The sequence below is a fragment of the Trichechus manatus genome, unplaced genomic scaffold (genome assembly GCF_000243295.1).
Source record: "Trichechus manatus latirostris isolate Lorelei unplaced genomic scaffold, TriManLat1.0 scaffold00030, whole genome shotgun sequence".
In the NCBI taxonomy this organism is placed as follows: Eukaryota; Metazoa; Chordata; class Mammalia; order Sirenia; family Trichechidae; genus Trichechus; species Trichechus manatus.
In genome coordinates this window covers 10844554-10857578 of record NW_004443966.1, presented here as the reverse complement: position 1 = coordinate 10857578, position 13025 = coordinate 10844554, and the positions used below count along the sequence as shown (strand labels likewise).

General features: G+C 48.0%; 1 protein-coding gene across 1 annotated transcript in view; it reads left to right on the top strand.

Annotated features, from left to right (window-relative positions):
- PARP16 (poly(ADP-ribose) polymerase family member 16) overlaps positions 1 to 12710 on the top strand; it is a 22370-nt gene extending 9660 nt beyond the window's left edge. The window contains exons 2-6 of the mRNA XM_023729631.1: positions 1208 to 1345; positions 3795 to 4001; positions 8378 to 8549; positions 10109 to 10250; positions 11828 to 12710. Coding sequence (XP_023585399.1) covers positions 1208 to 1345; positions 3795 to 4001; positions 8378 to 8549; positions 10109 to 10250; positions 11828 to 11963 — 795 coding nt within the window. The 3' untranslated portion in view covers positions 11964 to 12710. The remainder of the gene's footprint in view (positions 1 to 1207; positions 1346 to 3794; positions 4002 to 8377; positions 8550 to 10108; positions 10251 to 11827) is intronic.
- The last annotated feature ends 315 nt before the right edge of the window (positions 12711 to 13025 follow it).

The window sequence follows — 13025 nt, the reverse complement described above, 5'->3', positions numbered from 1 at the left end:
TCAGAAGGCTCTAGGACAGGGCTGCATTGGGCCATTCTTTTTTTTGCAGTAGTCCTTGGAAGCAGTTCATGCAGTGGCCCAGGAGCTAGTCACTGTTGCACCCCACCCCCCGCCCCCCAACAACTCAGATGTGAGGAGATGAGGCTCGTCTGGTGAGAGTAAGAACTGCTCTGGCTTAAGCGCTGGACATAGCTTCCAGTCCCCCCGCAAAATGCCCGCACTCGGGAAAACCCAAAGCCATAGCTACCCTATTTTCAGTCCCCCCCAGTCCAGATGCAGCTTCCCATTCAGGGCCATTTTCCCATAAACCGTTTGCCATACTGTAGTTGCCACGCTATCTATCAGGTCACCCAGAGAACAGGTTAATGGGAAGTTAACTGAAGGTGATTTTCTCCTGCTGAAGGGAAAAGGCTTTCTTAAGCCTTTACCCAAAAAACCATTAGTTGTTGTAGAGTCCATTCTGACTCATGGTGACCCCACGTGTGTCAGAGTAAAACTGTACTCCATAGTGTTTTCAATGGCTGATTTTTTGGAAGTAGATCACCAGCCCTTTCTTCTGAGGACTCTGTGTGTGGGCTTGAACCTCCAACCTTTCAGTTAGCAGTCAAGTGTGTTAACTGTTTGCACCACCCAGGGACAGCAGCCCTTTACCCACACATGTATATACAAATGTAACATCTCCAATGGGGTAGCATCTCGTAATCAGACACATCAGTATTCGTGCAGCAAAATGCATAAATAATCCGTAAATAAACCTTACATCAGCTCACATCAGGTTGTGAACCAAATGAGTTACAGAATCACTTTCCGTGCTCAGAGCTTTAGGGTTTCGGTATTATTTGGAAAGGGGATTGTAGAGCTGTGCAGTATGCCTCTCTCAGGAAATCCCTTAGGGACTGTGGTGTCACGGTGGTTAAACACTCAGCTGCTAACAGAAAGGTCAGTGGTTCGAACCCACCAGCCACTCTGCGGGAGAAAGATGTGGCAGTCTGCTTCCATAAAGATTACATCCTTAGAAACCCTATGGGGCAGTTCTATTCTGACCTATAAGGTCCCTGTGAGTCGGAATCGACTCCATGGCACTGGGTTTGGTTTACAGGCAGGAAATCTCTTGAAACGTGAAAGTCGCCAGTATCAACGCTAGAGGGCCCCTGGTTATCGTTCTGACGGGATCCTTGCTAATGGAGGTTTTACCCGCCCACTTCAGCTTGCAGATGCCAGCACATTACCCAACCTGAACGAACTTCTCCAGTCTTCCGGAGACAAAGACAAACGGGCCCGGGACCTGGTGAGCTGGATCTTATCTTCAAAGGTCCTGACAATCCACAGCGCAGGGAAGGCAGAGGTGAGACTTTGGTCTGTAGGATCCAGATTCCTAGAGCCCAGGAGCTCCAGGACAGTGCCGGGTCCAGGGGTTCTGAGACCTCCTTGTGCACCAGAATGACCTGGGCAGCTTGTTGAAAATGCAGATTCCTGGGCTTTACCTCCAGAGATTCTGGGTCTGGCGTGGGGCCCAGGATGCGCACTGGCAGTGCAAAGCTGGGTTCTGCCTCTTACTATCTGTGTGACCTTGAGCAGGTTACTTGGTGCTTTTCAGTACCTCAGTTTCCTCCTCATAGTAGTATACTCCCATCAGGGAACTGGTTATGTGAATTGAATGAATCTTCGTACTTAGAACAATGCCTGATGCACACCAAGGGCTCAGTAAATGTTAGGTATCAGTTTATTTAACAAGCAGCTCAGGTAATTCTGATGAGGGTAGGCCCTGAAAACACACCTTAAGAAACATTTGCTAATCCACTTGTCAGGAAACAAACCAAAACTATTGCCGTTGAGTCGATTCTGACTCATAGTGACCCTATAGGACAGAGCAGAACCGCCCCATAGGGTTTCCAGGAAGCGGCTGGTGGATTTGAACTGCCGACCTTTTGCTTTTAGCAGCTAAGCTCTTAACTACGGCGCCACCCGTCCTCCATCAGGAAATGAGCAGAGCTCAAAATAGTGGAAAACCTCAGGCTCTGGGTTCAAATCCCACGTCCATCAATCTTTGAGACTCTTTTTCCCTATTTCTAAATAGAGAATATTGGTGGTTACCTCAGAGAGGGGAGTCTGATAGAATGTGTCATCCCCCAGCACAGTTTGACACGGTTCTCAGACACTCCATAATCGTGGTTCCTCCAGCTCAGCGTGGTCTCCCAGGGACACGCTGGGATGACAAGGACCAGCATGTAGGATCTGACCCCTGACCTGGTGGTCTTCCCTCTGACCGGCAGCAGCAGCTTATCTGTACTGCTCTTCACCTAATTAATCAATTTTAATTTAAGAGCATCCAATTTTACAAGCTCCTGCTAAAGACAGAAATCTTCCTTAAGAGTTTGTTGTCTTGGAATCTAGTGTCTAAGGGATATCCTTCTGTGCTGGATAGTAAAATAATGTACAGAGCCCAGAGTGGGGGTCAGGAGACCCGTATTCATGTTCAGGATGGGCTGCTAACTCCTGTGATCTCTGGGTTTCAGCTTACTCTTCTGCTCATGTGTGGTTCATTCATTCATTCCTCACATGGCCACCAAGCACTTGTATGTCAGGTGCAGTAGCTAAAGTGGATAAGGCAGTGGCACCTTAGCTTTTTGTTTGTTTTGGCTCCTTGCTTTTGATTATAGACCAATTAAATTTCCATTAAAATGTTGGGTGTTGGGACCCAGGGGTGCCAGCTTTTTTTTTGGCCCAACATCAAACCATTAGCCTACCATCTATCATCATTTTGTAGAGGGTTATTTTAACGTCAAAAAAGGAGGATGGTCCTAATCTTAGAGCAAAGGAGGTGTTTTCCAGTGAAAGGATCATGCAACCTTACATCAGCATAAATACATGTTACATTGCTTTTATTTTTCTCATTTAATCATAACCCAGAGACAGCTTTGCTGCAGGTTGGCTTTGGTCTTGACCTCCTGTTGGAACACCACTGAAATAATGTAGTCTCTGCCCTGAAGAGATTTAGGAGGGAGCTTACTGCCCTGTATCAGTTAGCTTTTGCTGCATAACAAACCATCCCCAAAACTTGGCTTAAAGCAGCAAACATTGATTACTTCTCATGATTCTGTGGGTTGGTTGGGTGGTTCTTCTGGTCTGGGCTGGCTCAGGTGGGCTGAATGATCTAGGGTAGCCTGACTTCCATTGGGATGGCTGTGAAGGTTGGGGCCTTCCTCTTTGAGGCTCTCATCCTCTAGGAGGCTAGCCTGGGCTTGTTCACATGGCAGTGAAAGGTGAAGGGTTCCCAGCAGCAAACTTTTTAAGTTTCTGTTTGCCATGTCTGCTAACGTCCCCTTGGTCAAAGCAAACTACGTGGCCAACTCCAGATTCCAAAGGGTGGAGAAATTGACTCCACCTCTTGATGGAATCTTGGTGGCATTCTGCCTACAAAGGCACCTTGCAGAAGGGTGCATGGACTGGGATGGGAGGAAAAATATGTGGCCATTTTTGCAATTTATCACACCTCCCCACCTCATGGGAGTACTGTAAAGATGGAACGCAGGAAATGTGAACGTGTTATGAAAATTGGAAGTGACCGCTAGTTTGAAGGGGCAGCTAATGCCTCTCAGCCTATTGTAAGGAGAAATGTTAATAGAGGAAAGCAGTCCTGAGTGATAAGTCCTGAGCCTGTTTACAAACTGGTATCTTTATCCTCATGAAATCAGTTGTTCTTGTAAGTCAGGGCCAAGGTTTTATGAGGCAATTTTTGCAGCACATTTTACCAGCTTCCCAAGTAAAAATGTCACTCCCTTCATGTTTTCCAGTTTGAAAAGATCCAGAAGCTGACAGGTGCCTCTCACACGCCTGTCCCCACACCAGACTTCCTGTTTGAGATTGAGTATTCCGACCCAGCCAACGCCAAATTTTCTGAGACCAAAGGAGAACGAGACCTAATCTATGCCTTCCACGGGAGCCGCCTGGAAAACTTCCATTCCATCATCCACAATGGCCTGCACTGCCACCTGAACAAGGTGGGGCCTAGAGGGCCCCCTGCTGACGTGGGGGTCAGAACCCTGGGGAGTAAGCTGCTGGGGTGGGGTGGGTAGGTGCACTAGGGCCTTGTCACTCAAAGCATGGGCTGCAGACCAGCAGCAGCACCTGGGAGCCTGTTAAAAAGGCTCCACCCTGGACCTTCTGAACCAGAACCTGCATCTTAACAAGATCTCCAAGTGATTCCTATGCAGATTACAGTTCCAGAAGCATCAGTTTAAGGATGGGGTCCCAGCCTTGGCTGTACATTAGAATCACTTGGGAAGCTTTTAAAAATCTCAGTGCCTGGCAACACTTCAGACCAATTAGACCAGAATCTTTGGGGCTGGGGCCCAGGCATCAGGATTCTTTAAAAGCTCTCCGGAGGATCCCCATGTATGGCCAATCCTTGCTGCTCAGCGGGGTCCCTGGGCCAGTGGCATCACCTGGGAGCTGGCTGGAAATGCTGAATCTCAGGCTTCATCTAGAAAAGAACCTACATTTTCAAAAAACCCCAGGTGATCTGTGTGTGTTGTGAAGTTTGAGAAGCCCTGCACTCAGGGACACGCCAGCAGTGGAAACTGAGGGAAGTCTTCCTTTTTCCCACCCTCCTTGAGCTCCTTTCCTCCCTTTTTCAGGAGTTAAAACAGAGTCAACCACCCCTTTGGTGCTGGCATTTACTTTACCTTTCAGCAAAATGTAGGAAGAACAGATGCTGAAGCCAAAAAGATGTACTTAGCAGCTCTGTGGCCCTGAGCAAATTTACTTCAACTCTTTGAGCCTCAGTTTTCTCATCTGTAAAATAGGAATGTTATTATTATTATTATTTGAAATAGTTTAAAAATTTTTTCCCATACAAAAATTTATTACATACATTGTTATGTGACCCTAATTGCTCTCCCCATCCTGTGACAGCACATTCCTCCTTTCCACTGCTGATTCCCCATATCCATTCAACCAGCTCCTAACCCTCTGCCTTCCCATCGCACCTCCAGACAGAAGCTGTCCGTTTAGTCTCTTATATCTACTTGAGCTAAGAGGCACACTCCTCACGAATATCACTTTATGTCCCACAGTCCAGTTCAATCCCTGTCTGAAGAGTTGGCCTTGGAAATTGTTTTCGTTCTGGGCTGATAGAAAATCCAGGGGCCATGCTTTCTGGTGTACCTCCAGTCTCAGTCAGACCATTAAGTCTGGTCTTCTTACTAGAATTTGAGTTCTGCACCCTACCTTTTTCCAGCTCCATCCGGGAGTCTTTTTTGTGTTAAATAGGGATACTATTCTAACTGAAGGAGCCCTGGTGGCACAGTGGTTAAGAGTTACGGCGAGCTACAGCTGCTAACCAAAAAAAGCCTGGCAGTTCAAATTCCACCAGCTGCTCCTTGGAAACCCTGTGGGGGCAGTTCTACTCTGTTCTTTAGGGTTGCTGAGTTTGAATTGACTCGACAGCCACTGGTTGAAAGGTCAGCAGTTCAGACCCACCAGCAGAATGGGAGAAAGATGTGGCATTCTGCTCTCATAGAGATTACAGCCTTTGAAACCCTATGGGGCAGTTCTACTCTGTCCTTGAGGGTTGCTATGAGTTGGAATTGTCTCGACAGCAGTGGGTTTGGTTTGGTTTTATTACCCACGTTCAGGTATGCTGAGAAGACTGAAATGGGTAATGTATGAAAAGGCTTCCACAAATAGTAAGCATGTAGGAAGAGGCAGCTGCTTTAATAGGCTCATGGAAAGGGTGTCTGGGGTTATAGGCCTTTCCCCGAGTTGTGGCAGCATCTGCCTTGTCTGGCTCGTGAACCACTGGCTAGGTCGTGGCTGATGCAGCAGCCCCAAGGCTAGAGAGACATTTTCTAACACTGCTGCATCTGATTAGCGTAGTTGGGTTTTGTTGAGGATGACGGGCTTGTTTATACTGGCTCAGCTTATTATTACGACCAGGCTACTGGAATCCAGGGGGCCTCTGCTTCACCCAAGAGCTGGCCTGGAGAAGTTGCCTGCAGATGACGTTCTTGTATAGCAAACCTACATTTCAGTGCCCCAGGGAGTTCACTGCTAAGAGACATCTGACAAAGAGTCCTTTGGTAAAGTAGATCCGCTTCTGACGTCCTCCTCTTCTGGGTTTTCAGTGAAGGGCCTTGTCTTAGTCATCTAGTGCTGTTAGAGATACCACAAGTGGATGGCTTAACAAACAGAGGTTTATTCTCTCACAGTCTGGTAGGCTAGAAGTCCGAATTCAGGGCATCAGCTCCAGGGGAAGGCTTTCTCTGTCTGTCAGCTCTGGAGGAAGGTCATTGTCATCAATCTTCTCCTGGTCTAGGAGGTTCTCAGCCCAGGGACCCTGGGTCCAAAGGTCACACTTTCCTCCTGGCACTGCTTTCTTGGTGGTATGAGGTCCAGCCTTCCTCCCTCTCTGCTTGATTTTCTCTTTTATATCTCAAAAGAGATAATTTAAGACACAACCTAATCTTGTAGATTGAGTTCTGCCTCATTAACATAACTGCCACTTATCCTGACTCATTAACATCATAGACATAGGACTTACAACACATAGGAAAATCACATCAGATAACAGAATGGTGGACAGTCACACAATACTGGGAAGCATGGCCTAGCCAAGTTGACACACATTTTTGGGGAACACAGTTCAATCCATAACAAGCCTCCTGGAGGGAGCCCACCTGCCAGTTGAAGCTGTGAGATTGTTTTCATGGCAGAGGCACCCCAAGTTTCCCACGCTTGCGCAGCTCTGCTCACTGCAGCCTTACACAAGGTCCCTGAGTCTAGGGAAGGGTGCATACATGGCGGGTGTGAGCAGCGAATGGAGGTTGAGTCAGATCAGAGGGCGTTCAGTATCCTTGGAGGTCTATGTCACTGCTTGAGAGATGAAGACACTGCCTAACCTGGCAAGGGGCTTCTCAGAGGCCAAGCAAAGGCTTGATTCGTTTCCCCTGAGCCTTAACAGGTTTAGAATTGCGGAAGCCTGACACTGTGGAGTAGGACAGTTCTCATTTCCAGAGGATAGGGTGTTCTTCAATGAGCTGTTCAAGTCCACCCATCATCTTGTAACGTTGATACTGTGGCCCAGAGATAGCAAATGAGTTTCAACTTGAATGTCAAATTCCATCCATTGGTTTCAGCTGCCTGGAATGTTAAGTTGAGAAAGGCTGAGTCTTTGCCCAGCTCAGTGTGAATGAGTGCCATGATTGACACTTTTATGTTAGTCACCGTGGCTGATTCCTGGTGTCTAGCATGAGCAGAGGATGTGTTTGTTGTCCCTGCTGTGGCCTCAACTTGCAGGTTCCTCACCTGGAATCCTTAACCGCTGTCACCTGGCCTACTTCCTTATGGAGAGCACCATCTTAACACCCACCATCAGGGAGCTGCCTTCTAGAGTTCTAGACATTTTCTTGGTCAACACCAACCCAAATAGAGCAACATACCCTGTCCCTCATGTAGGCCTCCCTCATTCAGTTACAGTTTCTGGTCTGAGAGACTCATTGCTTTCCCAAGTAACGTCTTGGATTACCTTCCCCTTCACGTGTGGCCTCCTTGCACGTAAGGGTGTGACGTTACTTTTGCAAGCCCATCAGTGCAACTATGCTAAACGCATTCATGTAACAGATACTATATATATTACAGCCTAGGAGCTTGTGATGGAGGACCCCAAACCAGTTGCTGGCAAGTTGACTCTGACTCATGGTGACCCCGTGGGTGTCCGAGTAGAACTGTGCTCCATCAGGTTTTCAGTGGTTGATTTTTCAGAAGTAGATCGCCAGACCTTTCTTTTGAGGTGCATCTGGGTAGACTCAAACCTCCAACTTTTCTGTGAGCAGCCAAACATGTTAACTGTTTGCACCACCCAGGGACTCCATGGAGGATCCATGCCTTATTTATTTAGTACCTGTTGTGTGCCAGGTGTCCTGCTCACTGCTTTATGTACATCATCTCCTTTAATCCTCACCCACAGCCTTATGAGGGAGGTACTGTTATCCCCATTTTGTCATGTAGAAACTGAGACCCAGAGAGTTTACATAACTTGCCAGCTAGTTGGGGTAGAGGCAAGGTTCAAACTCAGGTCTGTTTGGACCCCTAACTACGTTTTTCCCATTTGAGTTTAACCACCAGGAGCTGCTGGTTTGTCGAGTGGATGGCTAACTCCACAATTAAACTGTCGTCAGCGCGGAATGCATTTAGTAATAACCGTATAATGATGTCCCAGGATTAGTTGATCCTGTCTTTTGCCGGGAAACAAAAAGGCTTGAAAATTTTGCATTTACAACTCTGTGTTGAAGAAAGACCCATGTCATCTGGCTGTGCCGATTCCCAGCTCTGCATTCACTCAGCTGTGTTTCTTTTCTGCTGGCCTCTGCCATTCCAGACATCCTTGTTCGGGGAGGGAACCTACCTCACCAGTGACTTGAGCCTGGCCCTCATTTATAGCCCCCACGGCCACGGGTGGCAGCGCAGCCTCCTTGGACCCCTCCTCAGCTGTGTGGCCGTGTGTGAGGTCATCGATCACCCGGATGTCAAGTGCCAAACCAAGAAGAAAGGTGTGTAAATGCTTTGCCCGGGCCTGGGTGTGAGGTGCACAGACTCTTGCTGTTGGCCCAGCTGTTGCGTGGAGCACCCATTCCATGCCAAGGCGTGGGCTGGGTCCAGAGCAATGCAGGACAAGGGCCTGCCTTCAAGGAGTGAGCAGTCAGTCTCCTTAGGGATTGGACACACAATGGAACAGATACCTCTTACTGTAAGGGAGAGAGTATCAGGTGAGGGAGCTGATTAGGGCTTTGGGGACAGCTCAGAGGAAGGGGCAATCCTGGTGGGTCCCAGTGAAAGCTTTGGGGAGGAGGTACGATTTTTAAATTTTATTTTATTGTGGTAAAAATGTAACAAAACTCTCAAGAAGATGAGATTTGATAATGAAGGTGGGTGTGAGGCAGAGTGTGGGCTCCTTGAGGATAGGAACTGAGACTCCTATTTTTTTTATTGCATTTTTTTTTCTTTCTTTTTAAATTGTAAATATATATGTAACAAAACATTTGCCATTTGAACAGTCTCACTCATTTTTGGGCGCCTGGTGTCAGCAGAGAGCTGACCTGAAGCTAAGGACTCTGGTTCCAGACCCTGTCCCTCCAGGCTACTGTGATGAGTGCCAGAGGCCATGGAGGATGTGAGGGACAGCCAAGGCCCAGGGTGTGAATCCTCGGAGCTGAGTCACCAGCTGCCCCCCTCCCAGCTCGTCCCCCAACATGTCCCTTAGAGTAGTCTCCCTGTGTCTGCCACCCCCAAAGACCAAAGAGGTCACAGAACTGTCATCTTAGTCTCCAGAACTGGCCCATGGTTCTGTTAGAAAAAGAATCCAGAAAACTGTCTGTTCCTGGCCTCTAATGTAAAACAACTGGAATCCTGAGGAACAGGCCCAGGTCTGACACCACCCTCCCAAACCAGATGGTAGAAATATTTGCGTTTATAATTCTTGGAAGTTTACAAACTGTGACATTAAATATCAAACAAAACCTTCCAGCCTCTGCTGTCATACAACTTTTGGGTTTTTCCCCCCTTTTTTTTCTTTCCCCCTCTTTTTTTTTGGTAAGGTGTTTTCATGCTGTTTAAAGAAAATGTGTTTTGTTTTTTTTTTTTCTTTTAATAAGTCTTAGTATGAAGGGAGGGAGATAAGCATTCTAAGAGGCTCGAATCCAGAATGGTTAATTTAAAATGCCTACCAAGAGGTTTGTTCAGGTCGGGCCCTGTTCCTGGTTCCTAGTCCCAGAGTATCTTGTGTGTGTTTCTGCTGCCAGTCTGCGTTTTCCCTTTGCTTTCCCCACTCAGTTGGGTTCTTCGTTTTTCTCCCTTTATCGCTTACATTTTCCTACTCCTTTTTCCCTCCTCCTGTCTGTCTGTCTGCTGGATTCTCCCGTTGTTTTAGTGCCGCATCACGCACCCTCAGGGCCCACTCCTCAGCCCGCTGGGGCTGCTCCATCCTAAGGACCAGGAGGCTTGGGCCTGTTTGTATTTGTAATTTGCTCCCTTTGTTTATTGTCCCCCTCCCCACCCAGTAAAGTTGTACTTGTTTTCTCACACGTTGGTTGACTGCTCTCTCCTTATTTAGATTCCAAGGAGATAGATCGCAGAAGAGCGAGAATCAAACATAGTGAAGGGGGCGACGTCCCTCCAAAGTACTTTGTGGTCACCAACAACCAGCTCCTGCGAGTGAAGTACCTGCTGGTGTACTCGCAGAAGCCGCCCAAGAGGTAAGAAGGACAATCACGGCGTGAGGTCCAGGAGAGCTTTATGGCCGTGTTCAAAGTGTTGGGTTTCTTAGCTATCAGCCTTCCCTGCCCCCCATGGACTTACGTTGTTGTTAGGGGCTGTCGAGTTGGTTCCGACTCATGGCGACCCTATGTACAGCAGCCTTCTGTTAGACGCCAGCTACGTATAAAGCACAATGCTAGACATGGTAAGGGGTTAATAAGATGTGGTTCTGGTCCAAAAAGTACTGTACATTCTAGTGAAGAAGGTAGAAAGAGATTTGTAAACATAAACAGCATGAGGAACTGTTGTTGTTAGGTGCCACCGAGTTGGTTCTGACTCACAGTGACCCTGTGTACCACAGAATGAAACACTGCCTGGTCCTGTGCCATCCTCACAATTGTTGCCATGTTTGAGCCCATTGTTGAAGCTACTGTGTCAGTCCATCTCATTGAAAGTTTTCCTCTTTTTTGCTGACCTTCAACTAACATAGCCAAATTGGCTGCCCCAAACCGTGAGGCCCCTTAGCCACTTAGGCTCCCAGATTGCAGTCTGAAACCCACTGGCTAGGTTAAGCCCAGAGGCAAGGTAGCAAGTGGGCATTGGTCGGGCGTGTTTGCAGCCCAGCTCAGCCACTTCCCACTTCAGTGGTTACTGAACCTCCTCCTGCCCCTCTGGACCTGGATGTCACCTCTTTATTTCCAAAATGAGGGTGTTGATCCCGACAGCAGAGGGGGGCCTTCTGCTCTTAAGACCCAGGATGAATGCCTCATCTCACCCAGCAGTGTTGTAGTGGGGGTATGTGCGGGATGCCCCAGGGCCTGGGGGGTCACTTTGAGATCTTGTCGCTTGTTGGGTTCTGTGGCAGAGAGGGCCTCTTTTGGGAGTCAGCAGCAGGTGAGATGAGGCAGGGCTGATTTTTAATAATCTCTCTTCTTGTGTGGCTTCTGGATTTCATAAGCCAATAAAATTTCCCCCAAACTTTGGAAATCTGTGTAGGGTTCCTGAGTCTAGGGAACTTTGTCCTTTGGTTTAAAATCATCTCGCTGTTTCTATTTGAAAATTCCATTCCTTTCCCACTTCTTCCTGGAGTCTCTAGCACTCACTTGGATGATTCACGTCATCTCTGGGTGGGCCAGAGAGGATTTCCCCGGCTCAGATTTATATCTGTGCATGTCTCAGTAAAAGGACTTTAGCTAAGTAACCTGCCACCACCCCCCACCCCGCCCCCAAATCTGGACAGACACCTCGAGCTGGCCCTTCTGGATACCAAAGGCTTGCTTAAGTACAGATGGGTTATAAAAGGTGAAGGGGGAGCTGTAAATGAGAAGATCAGGATGAGCTCATTGCATAGCTGTCTTTGTATATTTAGAAAATGTTCTGTTGAAAGGCGTGTCAGTGCCAGGGCAAACAGCTCCATATTTCTCAAGCAAAGGAACATGAAGAAGCTTTATTTCATGGCTCACGCAGAGGGTGGAATTCATCATTTTGTCAGCTTTGAGCCAGAAGTTGTTGCATACAGTGTTTTAAAAAATGTTTTTCTCTCTTTGCCAACATCACTCTTCTCCCCCCGCCACAGGGCTTCCAGCCAGCTCTCCTGGTTTTCCAGCCATTGGTTTATGGTCATGATCTCCCTGTATCTGCTGCTGCTCCTCATAGTGAGTGCCGTCAACTCCTCTGCTTTCCAGCACTTTTGGAATCGTGCAAAGAGATAATCTTTCTGGGCCTTGTGTGGGAGCCACACGTGCCTTATGATAGATACCTTGTTCTGTATCCCTACCCCTTGCATCCAGCCAGTCTGAGCCTGGAGGCCAGTTGGGGACCACGGGACAATTTTTGTATGCCATAAATGTATCCATTGCCTTTGATGATGCTCCCAGCCACACTGGTCCCTCATGCTTAGGTTTCGGGGGAGGTCTCCAATCTGCTCCTTCCCAATCCATCCTAGGGAGGTGGCTTTCCAGCCAGGGCGAAGGGAAGGTCCTGCTGCGTTTAAAAACAGAGTGTCCAAGCTGTCAGGGGTGTGTTTACAATGCAGAGGTCAGCCCTTCCCCTAATGCCTTCTGGAAGGTGGAAAATTTGTAGTGGGGACTGTAAATCACGAAGCGGTTGCCTTGTTTTGACTTGAGATGCCCAAGAGAACAGTCATGTTTCTCAAATAAAAATCAATGGGGTCTTTTCTGAATTCCATCAGCCTCTGAATGTGAGTGCAAAACATCTCAACAGTTTTCTCAAATCAACAGAAACAACCTGCTACAGTTGTGCCCCCAACCCCAAACCGTGGATGAGAAAGGAAGGAGCCAGAGGCCTAATAAAAAACACAAACGTAACAATGAGCAACTCACCGCGTCTTTTTCTACAGATTACCAACTGCTGATAACAGCTGAAATGGAACCAAATGTTTATTTTCTAATTTTTTTTGGGGAAGCTATTCAACAAACTAGGCTTTGTGAACTAAGGAAAAGGGGAAGTTTCTACGAGGGCACCACTGGCCGGTGTCCACAGCCTTTTTCCTGGCTGTTTATAGAGAAAGGGACCTGAGCTGCAGGCTCGCCTCTTGTCCTCCTTCTCATGAAGCTGCCTCAATTGACTGTGGCCTGACCCCCGCAGGCCTTCAGGGGGCTGCTGGCCTTTGAGACAGAGGCCTGCCGCAGTGTGCCGTGGTCCATATGGGCTGAGCTGCCCTCAGAGGGACTGCAAGTCTGTGGGGACTCGGCCGCCCTCAGAGGGGCTGCAGGTCAGTGGGGACTCGGCCGCCCTCAGAGGGGCTGCAGGTC